This window comes from Triturus cristatus, chromosome 1_2 (assembly GCF_964204655.1).
Source record: "Triturus cristatus chromosome 1_2, aTriCri1.1, whole genome shotgun sequence".
In the NCBI taxonomy this organism is placed as follows: domain Eukaryota; kingdom Metazoa; phylum Chordata; class Amphibia; order Caudata; family Salamandridae; genus Triturus; species Triturus cristatus.
The window spans coordinates 257,995,198-258,010,880 of record NC_140580.1 but is presented as its reverse complement, the minus strand read 5'-3'; the positions used below and the strand labels follow the sequence as shown (position 1 = coordinate 258,010,880).

The 15,683-nt window shown below is 50.9% G+C and overlaps 2 protein-coding genes across 6 annotated transcripts in view; both read right to left on the bottom strand.

Moving 5' to 3' along the window:
- Window positions 1–15,683, bottom strand: part of CCAR1 (cell division cycle and apoptosis regulator 1) — a 2,209,777-nt gene that overhangs the window by 567,100 nt on the left and 1,626,994 nt on the right. The window lies entirely within an intron of this gene.
- Window positions 13,545–14,147, bottom strand: LOC146867118 (CXXC motif containing zinc binding protein-like). The gene has a single exon (XM_085614183.1). The coding sequence runs from the start codon at window positions 14,145–14,147 to the stop codon at window positions 13,659–13,661; it is 489 nt and encodes a 162-aa protein (XP_085470309.1). The 3' UTR covers window positions 13,545–13,658.

The following is a 15,683-nucleotide window of genomic DNA, read 5'->3' as shown; positions in this document are numbered from 1 at the left end:
TAAAGTATTTGTTAATGTTTGCTGGAGTCAGGTATGCTCTATGTAGTATGAAAAATTGGACCAGTTGAAACCTAGCATTCCTAGTGCATTCCACCCACACCTTCTCCGAGATCTCACTACCCAAGTCCTCCTCCCATTTCTGTTTCAATTCCACTAGGGTGGATAGTCTCTCATATGTCATCCGTCGGTATAAGCATGTAACTGCCTTAATTGTGCGCGCTGCTAACACTACATATTGGCAGATCATGGAGGTCTTGGGCTCGGAGAGTCCCTCCCCCCGAATTGCCGCCACTAGGGCCGCGTGGAGCAGGTGATCCCCATGGGGCAGGTCATACCGATCCCTCAGAGTCTCAAAGGGTAGTAGAACATTCTCCTCGTATAAATCTCCTATCGCTGTCAGGCCTGGGTCCGTCCACTGGTTAATCGCCAACCAGTTACCCCCATGTGGGGGTGTAGTGCACATGCTGATAGGAATCTCAGGAGCATAGGGGAGTGCAATCTGCGCCCTCCGTTGGCTTCTGTTCCAACTCAATCTATAGGTTTTGACTTCCGTGGAGAATGTCCTGAGGGACACCAGCTGCCGTAGAATAATGCAAGCCAACATCTGTCTGGACACTCGTCCGACCTCTCGTTCACCCACGCCCGGAACTCTAGAGCCACCTCCTGAGAAAACCACTGCAGTTGGGCCGCAAGGTATTAGGACTCAAAGTCCGGTACTGCTAGGCCACCCTCCCCTCTCGGGTGTAATAAGGTTTTCAGGGCCACCCGTCGCCTGCCAGTGTGCCAAAGAAAGCCCGTAATCATTGATTTCAATCGTTTAAAAATTGTTGCTGGGAGCCAGATGGGGAGGGTCCTAAAAAAATATAGAAGTCTAGGCAGTACCACCATCTTAAGCAGAGCTACTCGTCCTGCCACAGACAGCGGGAGCGTTTTCCAAAACGCCATACACCCCTGCAGTCCACTTATAGCTTTGCCCACATTGCCCTCCAACAGATCTGCCTGTGTGTGGTAAATACGAGTCCCTAAGTGAGTCATACAATTATATTCCCAGTGCACCCTTTTAGTAGTCAGAGGACCCTCTTCCCGCGGGCCAGCGGGGAATAGACACGATTTCCCCCAGTTTACCCTGAGACCCGCCACTAACTCAAGGTCTGCCAGCAATCGCTGCGCCCCGAGAAGAGCACCCTCGGTGTCTGCCAGAAACATAAGAAGATCGTCCGCATAAAGTGCGATATAGTGAATACTCCCGTGCACCTGAAGGCCTTCGTACCTACATCCCGTCCTGGCTTGTGCGGCTAAAGGCTTGATAGCCAAGGCAAACAAGAGCAGGGAGAGTGGGCATCCCTGCCATGTCCCCCGGCCTACCGCACAGCTATCCGAAATCAAGCCCCCAGATTTAACCCGTGCTGTGGACGATCTATATAACAATGTCGTCCAGTTCACAAAGCCGTCCCCTTTTCCAAATGCGCGCATAACCTGAAATAATAGGGCCATTCTAGGCTATCAAAGACCTTTTCTATATCTACCGAAAAAATGGCGGCGGTTGGTCACGAATATGTGTCAGCCTCCAAAATACGGAGTAGCCTACGTAAATTAATCGCTGTATGTCGTTTCGGGATGAATCCCGCTTGGTCCTCATGAACCAATAGGGTCATGTAGGGGAGTAGACGGGCCGGTAGAATTCGGCTCAAGATCTTATAGTCGGTAGTAAGCATAGACAGAGGCCGGTATGCAGTTCTGTCAGAGGGTGTCTTCCCTTGTTTCAACAACGGGACTATTAGTGCTTCTTAGGTAGTGTCCGGCAGATGCCCCGTCCTGTTAGCCTCGTTATAAAAGGTCACTCATTTGGGCGCTAGCAGGTGTATGTAGGTTAGGTAGAACTCGATCTGTAGCCCGTCTGTTCCGGGCGTTTTCTTACGAGCCATGTGTTTAATCGCTCCCCTAACTTCTGCTAGCGTGATATCCTGTCCTAGTTGTTCAGCCTCTGCTCTATCAAGCTCTGGGAGAGCAGCATCCCCCAGAAACCCTCGGAGGATGTTCTCGTCCAGCCGTACCTTACTCTGATATAGCTCCGCGTAGTATGCTAGGAATTGCTCATTGATTCCCTGCTGCGTGCAATGAAGGTCTCCCGTCGGGGTAGACAGCTCTAGTATCAATGATCCCCGCCTCTCTGGGTTAGCTAACCAAGCCAATAAGGTGTTAGATTTTTCTCGTTCGATATGAGCGTGTGTAAGGTATTTTTTGTAGTCATAGCAACATAGTCTCTCAACTTCTACCGCTACTGCTTCTCTGGCTTCCAGCAGATCTTTGTCCTTATGAGGCTGCTCAGGCCGAGCTCATTCCTGGACACAGACGCTGTTCCGCGTCCTCCAAATCATGCAGCAAGGTTTTCCAAACTCCAGCCACATTGGAAATGCACAGGCCCCTCACCACGCCGTGCCCTCGTTCTCGAGGAAGTACTGTGTCACCCTAGTTTTCACTGCTTCCCGAAAAACCGGATTCCCTAGGAGCTCTGTGTCTAACCGCCAGTTTGGAATCACGGAGCAGACCACTGGACCCTAATCAGTAGAGGTTTATGGTCTGAGATTGTCCTGGCGAGGTATTCGCTGTGTGTGACTTTGGTGTAGGGTGCAGAGTATACCATCCAGCCAAACATGTTGTTCATGTAGTACTGAGAAGTAAGAATAGTCTCGGTCCAGTGGGTGATGTGCCCTCCAGGTATCCACCAACCCCTCCTGACTCCAGCTAGTTTGTGTGAGGTAGCTGTAGGAAGAGGTGGATGGGATCTATCTAGAAGGACATTGGTGACTGAATTAAAATTGCCGCTGATGATTACGTCACCAATTAAATAAGGTGCGAGTTTCCCAGACAGTTGGGCAAAAAAGGCCGTTTGGTCTACATTTGGTGCATATACACCGACCATCTCCACATCCCTACCGTTAAGTCTACCTAGCACCATCACATATCTACCCTCCGGGTCTGTAATCTGTTGTAACAGTTGAAAAGGGACCCCCGCTCTAATCCAAATTAAAACTCCAGATGCAAAAGCAGAATAAACTGTGCGAAAGACCTGGCCTCTCCATCTACGCTGCAACGCCTTGCCCTCTTGACCCGTGATATGTGTTTCTTGGAGGAAGGCTATTTGGATCCCCCTGCGCACCAAATAAGAGTGTACTTTATATCGGCAGCTCATTGTATGTAGAACCCTGACATTCCATGATATGCATTTGAAATCCAGTAGCGAGCCCATTATGTCGTCTGTGCCCAACCAGTAGTGAAAATGCTAGTAGTGCCACGTCTGGATCCCCATGAAACAATCCCAACACCCCAACTCCCCATCCCAAGGACAGTAACTATAGAACGAGCACCCATCCAAACCAATATGTAACTAATACTATAAGAAACCTCCGACTAATTCAGAGGACGTGGTGGACGCGGCTAACCAAGGGCTTGAAAGTCTGTTTGCATTGCACCAGCTGCAACATGCCACAAATATCGCAGGGACCATAGGTTGAATAAAACGCTGTAAACTGAGCTAGTAGAGAGTCACAAACATCATCACCTGCTCACACAATATCATCTACACTTTGAGGAGTTACCACCGGGGGTTTCGTACTACTCCCATTCGATGTGTCCGAATCATTGTCGTCGGAGTCTCTAGCAGTACCTGCGCCATCATCCGTCTGGGTTGGACTTCTGTTCTGCGATAGGGACAACACAGCCCGCAGCGCTGCTGCCCGCTTTCTTGATGCTTGCGTAGTGCTTGTCCTCACCTGAGTTCTCCTCCGTACTCCGCGTGTTCCTGAAGCCTTGTTCCGCTGTTTCGATTCCTCATGGTCCGCAGCTGATGTCAATCCTCCTCTGTAGGCTTCCAGCCAGTCCCATACCTCAGAGAGAGAATCAAAGTAGTGAGTGGTATTATCAAGGGCTATGCGTAATCGGGCCGGGAACATGAGGGAATATTGGATCCCTTCTTCTCTTAGTGCTTTCTTGACCTCCAGATAGGACATTCGCTTTCGTTGTACCTCCAAGGTGTAATCCGGGAATAAAGTGACCTTGCTATTATCCACTAAGAAGGGACCGTTTGCCCTCGCTCTTTGCAGTAATAAGTCCCTGTCGCGAAAATGAGGCAGGCGGACCACTATCAGTCTGGATGGCCTCCCCGGAGCCAAGGGTCTGGCAGGCACTCTATGGGCACGTTCCAGCGTGTAAAAGGCAGTCAGCCCCTCGGGTGCCACTACTGCTCTGAGCCAACATTCAAGGTAGGTCACCATGTCGTCCCCTTCAACTCCTTCCGGCAGCCCTACTATTTGGACATTGTTCCGCCTATTGCGGCCTTCTGCATCCTCAGCCCTACGTTCCAGCATATCAACTCTATCAGTGAGAGCATGCAGCTGTTGCTCAGTTGCTTTTTGCGCTGGCCGCAAGTCCGCCAAAGAAGTTTTGTTGCTCTTGACTCTTTCAGCAAGTTTCTTGTGTTCGGCTCGTAAGAGTCCTAGGCCCACCGCCACCGTACTTATATCCTGGTGGAGGGTGGCTTTGGTATCAGTGATGGCGTCCAATATCTGCTTCAGCTGCTGCTGAATAGGGTCCCCCGGGCCTGGTTGTGAGTTGTTAGTTGCGCTGTCCTCAGAATCTAGCACAGCCCCTGCGGCTTTATTCTTGGGCTTGCCCATGGTTGCAGTGCAGTCCACGGTATTAGAATCCTCCGATCTCTCAAGTGTGCGCACAGGTGGACCTCAGGATCCCCCCAATCGTCTTGTCGGGCCCGGATGGAACCAGAGGGGTCCGCCAGCAACTGGGAGCCGCCCGCACTATTTTATGAGGCTCCCCCTTCCACGAGCAAACCACAGCGCCTCCAGTAAGCCAGGACAGGGCCCCCCTAGCACAAATCTCACACGTCAGGGAATCACATGTGAGAAAGGGGCAGAGCATTCCCTGGACAAGCGGTGTTGGGGCAGCCAGTAGCCTGTCAGCCCCCTATAGCGGGTGGTGGAGCAGAACAATCAACAGGCGCTTCCCAATAGCTTTCGCCAGCTGCTCGACTTTGTAGGGCAGGCTATTGGTCTTGGGATTTCGTCGCCCATCAGAGGCAAGGCTGCACCGTTCTAGCCGTTAGGCCCGTTCTCAACATGGCGGCACGGCCGTGTTGCGCAGTATCGGCACAGTCCTCCCGCAGATCCCCAGGACACTCCACTCCTTAAGTAAAGCGCACTGCTGTACTGTTCTTTGTATCCTTTCATGGCCACCATCACTCCAGGGGAATAGCTTAGCAATCACCAAACTGCGATGCTTCCCATCTGGGCCTTGTTATGTTATGTTATGTTAATTGGAATTTGTGAAGCGCATTATCACCAGGCGGTCTCTAAGCGCTGTGAGAGGGTGCTACCTTAGTCTAGATGGGGGGTGGCGCAAATTACTGCGTGTCCCAAGCCTCCTGGAAGAGAACTGTCTTGAGCTTTTTCCTGAACGGGAGCAGGGAATGTTCTTTTCGTACATTTTCAGGCAACTTGTTCCAGATTTGGGGGATGCAGGAGGAGAATGCCCTACCTCCAATGGAGGACAAGCGAAAGCGGGGGCAGACCAAGAGACTGGCCTCTGATGAACGTAACATTCTACTTGGATTGTATTTGGCTAAACTGTCTTTGATGTATCTTGGCGCTTGACCATAAATGGCTTTGTGTGCAATGCAGAGGCCTTTGAATTTGATCCTCTGTCTGATTGGGAGCCAGTGCTGTTGGCGCAGGAGGGGCGTGGCATGCGATTGTCTGGGTACTTTGAAGATAAGTCTTGCGGCTTCGTTCATGATTATCTGCAGTCTTGCCAGAAGTTTTCCTGGCAGACCGAAGTAGAGGGAGTTGCCATAGAATCTTGCTATAATTAGGGCTGATACAACTAATCTAAGGGTGTCAAAGGTAAGAAGGGTGTCCAGTTTGCGTAGCTGTCTCAGTAAGCGTGTGCAAGTGCCCAATATTGCTGATACCTGTTGGGCCATGGATAGCTTGGCATCGATGTTTAGGCCCAGGCTTTTTACCGCCTGTGCCAGTTCAGGGTATTTGCCTAATTCTTGAAGCCAGAAGAGATTGCTCCAGGGGTTGGCATCAGTGGTGATGGCCAGCACCTCTGTTTTATCTGGATTGATCTTTAGAGAGTTTTCCGTCATCCAGTTGACAGTGAATTTGAGGATGTTCTGGACTCTGGCCTGGGCAGTTGGAGAGTTATCAATCTGAATGATGATTTGGGTGTCGTCAGCATAGTTGTATATCTGGCACTTCATCTGGTTCAGAGCGGCTATCAGAGGTTGGAGATAGGCATTGAACAGAAGGGGTGACAGTGCCGACCCCTGTGGAACCCCGCAGGGAAGTGTGCCTGCATTGGATACTAAGTCAGTCAGTTGTATTCTCTTGGAACGACCATCCAGCAAGGACGTGAGCCATGTCAATGCCTTGCCCTGAACTCCTAGATCAAACATCCGCGACAGGAGTAAGTCATGGTTGACTGTATCAAATGGCGCGGATAGATCTAGAAGAATCAGGGCGCATGGTTTTTTGGTGTCTGCCCTAAGCCTTAGACCATCCAATACTGAGAGCATAACCAATTCCGTGCTGTGGTGGGCCCGGAAGCCTGCCTGGTTAGTTTGCAAGAGACAATTGACTTCCAGGTGACGTGACAGTGCAAGAAGTACATGCTGTTCTAGAACCTTTGAAAGGAATGGGAGTTGGGAGATTGGCTGAAAATTCTTCAGGTTCTTAGTGTCGGCGGAATCACACGTGCCTCTTTGAAGTCCTTGGGGACTTGCCCTGTCTCCAGGGAAGTGTTGAGGAGTGAAAGGATCTCGTCCTTGATCCCAGGAAAGGCCATCCTAAAAATCCCAGGGGGGCATGGGTCCGCAGGTGAACCTGATTTCACACGCCCTAAAAGTAGGGCCAGAGAATCAGGCGTGAGCACGGGAAAGGAGGTAAGGGGTTTATCAAAGGAGGGGGCCTGGGGTGTAGGTTCTAGAGGACAGGGGAGCGTAGGGTTACGCAGGATATCAGTCAGAAGATCCTCTACTTTAGAGGTGAAGAAGGTTTGGAATAAATTGCTGTCTTCCCTACAAAAGGAAGGCTTCTGTTCCTTCACTTGTCTAAGTTCTTTCAGGATTTTGAAAGTCTCTTTCTGTACATTGTTGGTGGACGCGATCTGGAGTTCATAGAAATTTGATTTTCTTGTTAGTATGGCTTTTTTGTAGACAGAGAATTTTGCATGATATTTTACTTGAGCTTCGGGATCGTAAGCTTTCCGCCAGGCTCTTTCGTATTGGCGAAGTTCTTGTTTCAAGCTTCAAAGGGTATCATTGAACCAGGGAGCCCCTTTCCCTTTGTCCCTTATTTTTTCCCTACGTGTAGGTGCGAGAGTGCGAATGGCACTATTCAGGCTTTGTATCAGGGCGGTACTTTGAGCGTTGGGGTCACCTGGAATGGGACTACGGGGGCAGGATTCTTTGAGGGTCGAGACCAGGTCCTCTGCTCTGATCTTGTTCCAGCTCCTAAGGACTTTCCATTCCGGGGTTGGAAGGGTTTTTTGCTCCAGGGGTGGGAGACGGCCACTAATGATATAGTGGTCGAACCAGGAGCAGGGCCTAATGTCCGGAGGGTCCGTGTGTGGCTGGGAGATCCAAACCAAGTCAAGTGTGTGGCCTTTCTCATGGGTGGGACCGGTTACAATTTGGTGGAATTCTAATGCAATCAGAGCCTCGTCCATTAGTGTGGCTTGGCTCTCTTTGGGAGATTGCTCCGAGTGGAAGAGGCCTTGCCTCCTATTCTCGCAAGTCTCGGCGTCCCGACCCCATGCTGAATGCACACGTTAGCGTCGAGCTCGGTTCAGGGGCCGTAATGTCGGGAAACAAAGCGCACCCGCTCAATCCGCGGCAATTGTCCCCCAGGGCCGCATAGCAGGGAGGCCCGCGGCCCATACACCACCTCGAGGTTGGGGCGTCACGTAACCAGTCCTCTGGCCAAGCCGACTCCTCCTCCCGAGATCTGCACCAGAGCGCATTGCCTCCCAATTACGGGATCGGGGACCCCTGCAGGCAATACCACCTCGTTCCGTCGGGTCTCCAGGTGCTCAGGCAGCTGTGCGACACCACCGCTCACTCTTTGCCAGTCCAGGTGACAGGATAATTATGCAGCTGGTGCGGAGCTCTGCGCTCAGGCTTCCGCCATCGGCTCCAGGCAAGCCACTGCCCCCAAGTGCTGTTCCAGTACCATAGGGTGAGGCACGCTATGCGTGAGATACTAGGCGAAGATATGGCGAAGCCCCCAGAGGTGTCCCCACTCACACTCATACTGAAAGCAGAAACACCTGTCAAGCTAGTGTCCAGTTTTTATAGAGTCACATAGGCCTATCGCAAGAACTTTTATACAAAATCTAGACTGGAGTGGCAAAGGGACCTAGGCATGAATATAGACAACGATACTTGAAGATATAGTTGTGAGGCGACACGTCAGGTGTCCTTAAATGGCCAGCACCGACTAATCCATTTGAAATATTTACAAAGAGTCTACTACACCCCGGAGAGGCTGTTTCGGTATGGGCTGCGTGAGACAGCTGAGTGTGAGCGGAGCAGGGAGTGCCCAGCGGACTTCATACATGTAGCCTGGCTATGTCCAACATTTGCCAAGTACTGGGAAAGGGTATTTCCGACACTGAGTGACATCACGGAGGTCCCAAAGCTCCCTGATCCGTTAATTGCTATACTAAGAAAATAAAAAAGGGAATTAGACGTTTGATTGAAATAGGAGTGTTAATTGTAAAGCGTAGATTAGTGATGCGCTGGTCGCGAGGCCCTCCACAACAATGCAGGAGTGGTCTCGAGATATGTTGTATTGTATAGTGAGCTACTTCCCCCCCGAAGCCGCCCTAAGAACTTTTGGGGATTATATCAAACATATCTTGCTGGGAAGGCTCATCCGACCACAGACCCACTACCCGATACATAGCACAACCAGGGTAAATGCTAATGCTACTAGCCAAAGTGGCACTAATGTATTTAACCAACCTGTGTAACTAACCTAGCAACTGAAATGTACTATGGGAGATATGGAATTGTGCTTGCGATGTCCGCTGAATGACTTCTCTGTGGCTCCTGTTTGATAGAAAATGGTTTGCATTACTTCTTTTACTATATACAATCATGTTAATGCTTCAAGAATGTATACTTTGTAATGGTTTACTTTTACAGCCTAACCTGTAGAAGCAGGACATGTCTTTTTTTTTCTATGTATGACCAAATAAATACAACAATAAAAAAAAAAAACAGTAACTTACCTTCGGTAATGATGTATCTGGAAGAGACATATGTTTGTTGTAAATTCCTTATCTTAGAATTTCCTTCAAACATCAATCTGGAGCTGGAGATTTTTTTCTTCAGCAGGACCCCTGCGCCTCGTTGCGTGGCGTTGGTCGACTCCGCGTTCGTCGTCAGTGCCAGGATGACGTCGCAGGACCTACACACACGCCACCCATCGTGCAGACACCAGTTTTTAACATGACTTTCCAGGCCAGAAGCGTAGATTCATGAAAGACACTGACCACTGGTGAGTCAAACCTAGGTCCCTTTCGGGAAGACCCTACTCCTAGAAGTCAGTTCGCAGAGCAGGGAGGATGGGTAGGACGGTAAGGAACCTACAACTGTAGGTGCGGGGTTGTGTAAGAAAGTAGGATCTGCTTTCATGGTTACCCCACTTTTTGCTGGTGTTATTCTGTTTTCTGACTAGTCTGACTGGGATCCAGCTAATCAGGACCCCAGTTACTGTGCTTCCTCCATGCATTTGTTATGGTAAGTACTTTGGTACCTCCACAATTGGCTACTGGTGTACCCTAGTAAGCCCCTAGTATATGGTACTGAGGTACCCTGGGCTAAGATATCCCAGGGGTCTTCCATGGGCTGTAGCGTGTATTATGCCACCCATGAGAGACCACTCAAACTGTGAATACAGGCCTGCCATTGCAGCCTGTGTAAGTTGCTGCTAGCACCACTTACATTTGAGGTCACTGCACTTAAAACCTATAAGTCACCCCTAAGGCAGGCCCTGGGTACAAGTGTGAGGGCGCCCCTGCATGGGCAGGGCCCCTCTACAAACTCCGGAGTCGATTCCCCAGGCTTTGTAAGTGTGGTCACTGTGTTTCCACTCTGCACACAGCCTCCAAGGGGTTCCTTGCGTCCCTATCTCTTCTGAGTCTTTTGGTCCAAGTCACGACTTTGGTCACAGTTCGCTTTCCACTTCTTTAGTATATGGTTGGGTCTGCCCCTGGAGACCAGTGTGTATTTGTGCTTACTTACCTGTTTCACATTCGAAATATTGTGTGCATTGTGTGGATATCTCCAGGTAGGAGATATACCAATGTGTTAGTGAGAGTGTACAATAAATATAACTTTTTTATAACTACACTGTGTGGTTCTTTCTCGTTTATCCTACACTATATGATCAGTTCTGGTAAAACATGCTGCTTAACACTACTTCTTGACTAAGTCTGAAGACTGCTCTCCACATCTACCACTTAGAGAGCTTTCTATGGTTGTCTAAAACAACTAAAATCACCATAGGGGTTGTCTGGATTAGTGCAGGGTGCTTCACTTTAATAAGTGTGCACCATATACTAAGCAAGCCTCCTACAAATGGGAGCGATCAAGATTGTAAAAGAAATGAGGGTATGGTTGCACTAACATAATGGTTTGGGTGGCACAAGTGTATAAATTCACTTAGAGCTGGCGTTAGCCTACAAAGTACATCCTGTTACATGCATTGTGAATTATAGCACTTGTTTTAAGCCTAGAAGATACTACGTCAGCAGATAAAGTTTGTGCTTAGGACTTGTTGGAGAGGCCAAACCATATGTTGAAGTCTCCCATGAATTATTTGTGGAAGGATGAGGATGACGTCTACTAGTGAGTCACTCAGAGTGCCTAAATTTGGGATTGTATGAGGTATTCCTGTAGATTCAATCAATCAATCAATCAGTCATTTGTAAAGCGCACTACATACCCGCGAGGGTCTCAAGGCGCTTGGGGGGGGGGGTGGCACTACTGATCGAACAGCCAGGTCGAGCATCCAGCAGGCCTTGGGTCTGTGGTAGGCTCAGTGGACGGGTTTTCTATGTCTTGGCGGCGAGGTGGGAGAAGGATCCCCCGCCGGTGGTTGTTCTTCGGATGTGCGGGACGGTGGCGAGTGAGAGGTCGGCGGAGCTTAGCTGGCGGTTGGGGATGTAGAAGGAGAGCCGTCTGTTGAGGTAGGCTGGCCGGTCTTGTAGAGTGCCTTGTGTGCGTGGATGAGGAGCTTGAAGGATATCCTCTTGCTGACGGGGAGCCAGTGCAGGTCCCTCAGGTGGGGGGTGATGTGGCCGTGGCATGGTATGTCGAGGATCAGTCGTGCCGAGGCGTTTTGGATGCGCTGTAGTCGTTTGATGGGCTTGGTCGGGGCTCCCGTGTAGAGGGCGTTTCCGTAGTCGAGTCTGCTGCTGACGAGGGCCTGGGTGACTGTCTTTCTTGTATCTGTCGGGATCCATCTGTAGATCTGGCGGAGCATGCGGAGGGTGTTGAAGCAGGAGGAGGAGACGGTGTTGACCTGCTTGGTCATTGAGAGCGTTGAGTCGAGGATGATTACCAGATTGCGTGCGTGGTCGGTGGGTGTCAGGGCTGCTCCCAGTGTCATCGGCCACCAGGAGTCGTTCCCGGCTGAAGGGTTGGAGCCAAGGATGAGGACCTCCGTCTTGTCCGAGTTCAGCTTCAGACGGCTGGTCTTCATCCAGTCGGCGACGCCCTTCATTCCTTCGTCGAGGTTGGCTTTGGCAGTGATGGGGTCCTTGGTGAGGGAGAGGATCAGTTGAGTGTCGTCAGCGTAGGAGATTATGTTGAGGTCATGTTGTCGGGCGACGTGTGCGAGCGGGGCCATGTAAATGTTGAACAGTGTCGGGATGAGGGAGGATTCCTGGGGTACGCCGCAGATGATCTCGAAGGCTTCGGACCGGAATTGGGGGAGGCGGATGCTCTGGGTTATGCCGGATAGGAAGGAGGTGGTCCATTCCAGCCCCTTGTCTCGGAACCCTGCAGCGTGGAGGCGTGCGCGTAGTGTGCAATGACAGACGGTGTCGAAGGCGGCGGAGAGTGCTAGGAGGATTAGTGCTGCAGTCTCGCCGTTGTCCAGCAGGGTCCTGATGTAGTCGGTGGCGGCAATGAGGGCGGTCTCGGTGCTGTGGTTGCTGCGGAACCCTGACTGGGAAGGGTCCAGGATTCTGTTTTCTTCGAGGTATCGGGTTAGCTGTCTGTTGATGATTTTCTCGATGACCTTGGCCGGGAAGGGGAGCAGAGTGATGGGCCGGAAGTTCTTGAGATCTCTTGGGTCAGCCTTGGGTTTTCTCAGTAGGGCGTTGATCTCGGCATGTTTCCAGCTCTCTGGGAAGGTTGCGGTCTCGAGGGAGAGATTGATGATGTTGCGCAGGTGGGGTGCGATGGAGCTGCTTGCTTTGTTGAAGACGTCGTGTGGGAAGGGATCTGACGGAGAGCCGGAGTGGATTGTGCTCATGGTCTTGATGGTGTCATCGATGCTCACTTTGGCCCAGGCTAGCAGGGGGTCGTGGTCGATGGTGTGCGGAGGGTCTGTTGTGTTGCTGTCTGTTGGGTCTGTCTGGGTGTTGAAGCTGTCGTGGATGTCTGCTATCTTGCGGTGGAAGAAGGTGGCGAAGGCGTCGCACAGGGCGTGTGACGGCGGGATGTCGTTGGTGTTGGAGCTGGGGTTGGAGAGTTCCTTCACGATGTTGAAGAGCTCCTTGCTATTGTGTGGGTTGTTGTCGAGGCGGTCTTTGAACGAGGTTTTCTTGGCGGCCCTGATGAGGTGGAGGTGGTGGTGGTGGTGGCGGATGGCGTCCTTCTGTGCTGCGCGGTTGTCCGGAGTTTGTTCGCTGTGCCATTTCTTCTCTAGTTTCCGGCAGGCTTGCTTGGAGGCTAGGAAAAATGAACATGTTTATTTTATGCTACATAAGGACACCACATGTTAATATTATATTTCCTCTGTATACAACTGTGAAGTTATTCCCCACATATATTCAATGCAATTCATTCCTTTGGCGTTCATGGGGGAATTTGTGATAAAAGGAGACAGGTGTTGCTCAGTGTGAGGTATGAGTGGACATAGTGAATAGCACCACGGGTAAAAAGTACTATATCAGTTACAGGAATACGAGCAACATGGAAGTCTTTTCAGGTAGTTCTCAATAAGTTAACAATTTTGAGGGTGAGAGTGATTGTGAATGCCTAATCAGAATTAAAAGTTATTTTATACTCTTTCACCAAAAACATGGCTTTAAGGCACAAACTACCAGACACAAAACGAAAAGTACAATGGCACTTAATGCCTTAAAGTCAATGTTGCTATAATTCAAAAATGGCAGTAGGTGTAGAGATCAAATCCTGATGGTCTAAGATATGAACTGCATTCTTCAGGAAGGTGGTCATACTGATTTATAGGGGAAAGGTAAAACCTAGTGTACAGATGATCACAATGATTGCAAAAGTTTGTTAGATAGTATTTTTGTTGATGTGTCGCCATTGGTCAAAAACGCTGTACATGTTCTGTAACACATGAAACTCAGACAGAATATGAACAAAAAAAATAGAAATGTCAGCATTTCACAAACTGATGGGTTACATCGTATATGCCAACAGATTCCTTTATTTTTTCATCGTAGTCCATCCAATCCTTCTCTTCCAAATTAATTTCATGGAAAGGCGTACCAGATTCAGCACCTTCAGCTGCAAAACCGGCCTGTGGCTGGAAGTCAATTGGTTCTAGGCCCCGACATTCAAACTCGACAATAGTCTTAAATCTTTCATTGTCTTCAGCATTGTAGGGCTTCATGGTCTGTCCTAAGATATCTATGGAATTTTCTCTAGCACACAGCTTGCATTTCTGCACCATGCTCGCACTTCCTCTACCTCCCTTGAGAGGGACGCTGTCCATTAAGGTAATATATTGCCATCTTTCAGAGACCTCGTTACAATTTCCACATTTGAACTTTAGGAACCAACGAAAATCGTCTCCAAGGGGTCGTACATTTGTGACATGTTCCAATGTTGCCTTAAACTGCAACCCGATTTTCAATACTGGCATACACTGGCAATGATTTCAACAGGGGATGCACATCTAAAGGTCACTGGAGGCTAGGAGTTCTGGGGTGAACCAGCTGGCCCTCTTGCTGGTATCTCTGTGGGGGGGTTTCTTCAGTGGGCGAGGGCATTGGCGCAGTCTTCGATCCAGCGTCTAAGGCTGTGGGCAGCGTCGTCGGTGTTGGAGGGTTCGGTGGGTGGGCTGAGAGCGAGGTTTGCATGTAGTTGGTCTTCGGTGATTTTGCTCCAGCAGCGGCGGGGGATCTGTTGGGTGCGGTGGTGTGTGGTGGGTTTCTGGAAGGTGAAGTGGATGCAGCGGTGGTCAGTCCAGAGGAGTTCGGTGGTGTGGCTGACGGAGACGTGTGGGCTTGAGGAGAAGACGGGGTCGAGCGTGTGGCCGGCGGAGTGGGTGGGCGTTGTGACGAGTTGCTTTAGTCCGAGGTTGGCGAGGTTATCAATCAGGGTTGTGGAGTTGTTGTCGTTGTTGTTCTCATGGTGAAAGTTCAGGTCTCCGAGGAGGATGTAGTCGGTGGAGGTCAGGGCGTGCGTGCTGATGGAGTTGCTGAACTGGGGGCGGGGTCCGGGGGGTCTGTAGACGAGGGTGCCTCTGAGGGTGGAGTTGGTGTCTGTGTGGATCTGGAAGTGCATGTGTTCAGCAGTGCTAAGCGCGTCGTCGGTGCTGGTCACGACCCTGATGCTGTTCTTGCGGATGATGGCAATTCCTCCTCCGACTCCGTTGGTGCGGTCTCTGCGGGTGATGTTGTAGCCGTCTGGGATGGCTATGGCGATGTCGGGTGCGGAGGAGTCGTTCAACCAGGTCTCTGTCAAGAAGGCGACGTCCGGGGATGATGTGTCGAGCAGGTCCCAGAGCTCGACGGCGTGTTTGCGCGTGGAGCGGGTGTTCAGTAGTATGCATCGCAAGTGGGTGCGGTCATTCTTGGCGGGTGGTTCATCGGTTCTGAGGCTGGTGTAGCTGCAGTTCCGGCAGGTGAAGGGACCGTGTGTGCGTTTCGGCGTGGCCTTGAAGCAGGTGTGGGTCCGTCCAGGGTTGAGAGCGTGGAGTGTGCTGGCGTCGTAGCGGCGGCGGTCATCGTGGCGGGAGCGGGGGCCAGGGGTTCTGGCGCTGGGCGCGGTCCAGGCGCAGACGGGCTTGCCTTAGGCGTGCCTTCGGCGCGTCCGCTGCGCGCCCGCCATATATGGGGAGGTGGAAGGGAGGACAGCTGGGAGGCGGGGGCAGTGAATGGGCAGAGGGCAGTCAGGAGGGCGGGGCCGCAGGGGACACAGCGGCGCGAGCGGTGAGGGATGACGGAGGGCACAGAAGGAAAAAGGGCACAGAAGAGGGCAAAAGGGCACAGAAATTGATTCAAAATGAGTGGCACAGAAGGGAAAAGGGGCACAAAAACGAGGGGGAAACGAGTGGCACAGAAAGCAAAGGGCACAGAAATCAATACAAAACGAGTAGCACAGAAGGCAAAAAGGACACAGAAATCAATACAAAAAGAGTGGCACAGAAGGCAAAAGGGGCACAAAAACGAGGGGG

Excerpts from the sequence above, each read along its gene's own strand:
- LOC146867118 (XM_085614183.1), bottom strand. The coding sequence starts at position 14,147 with ATGCCAGTATTGAAAATCGGGTTGCAGTTTAAGGCAACATTGGAACAT.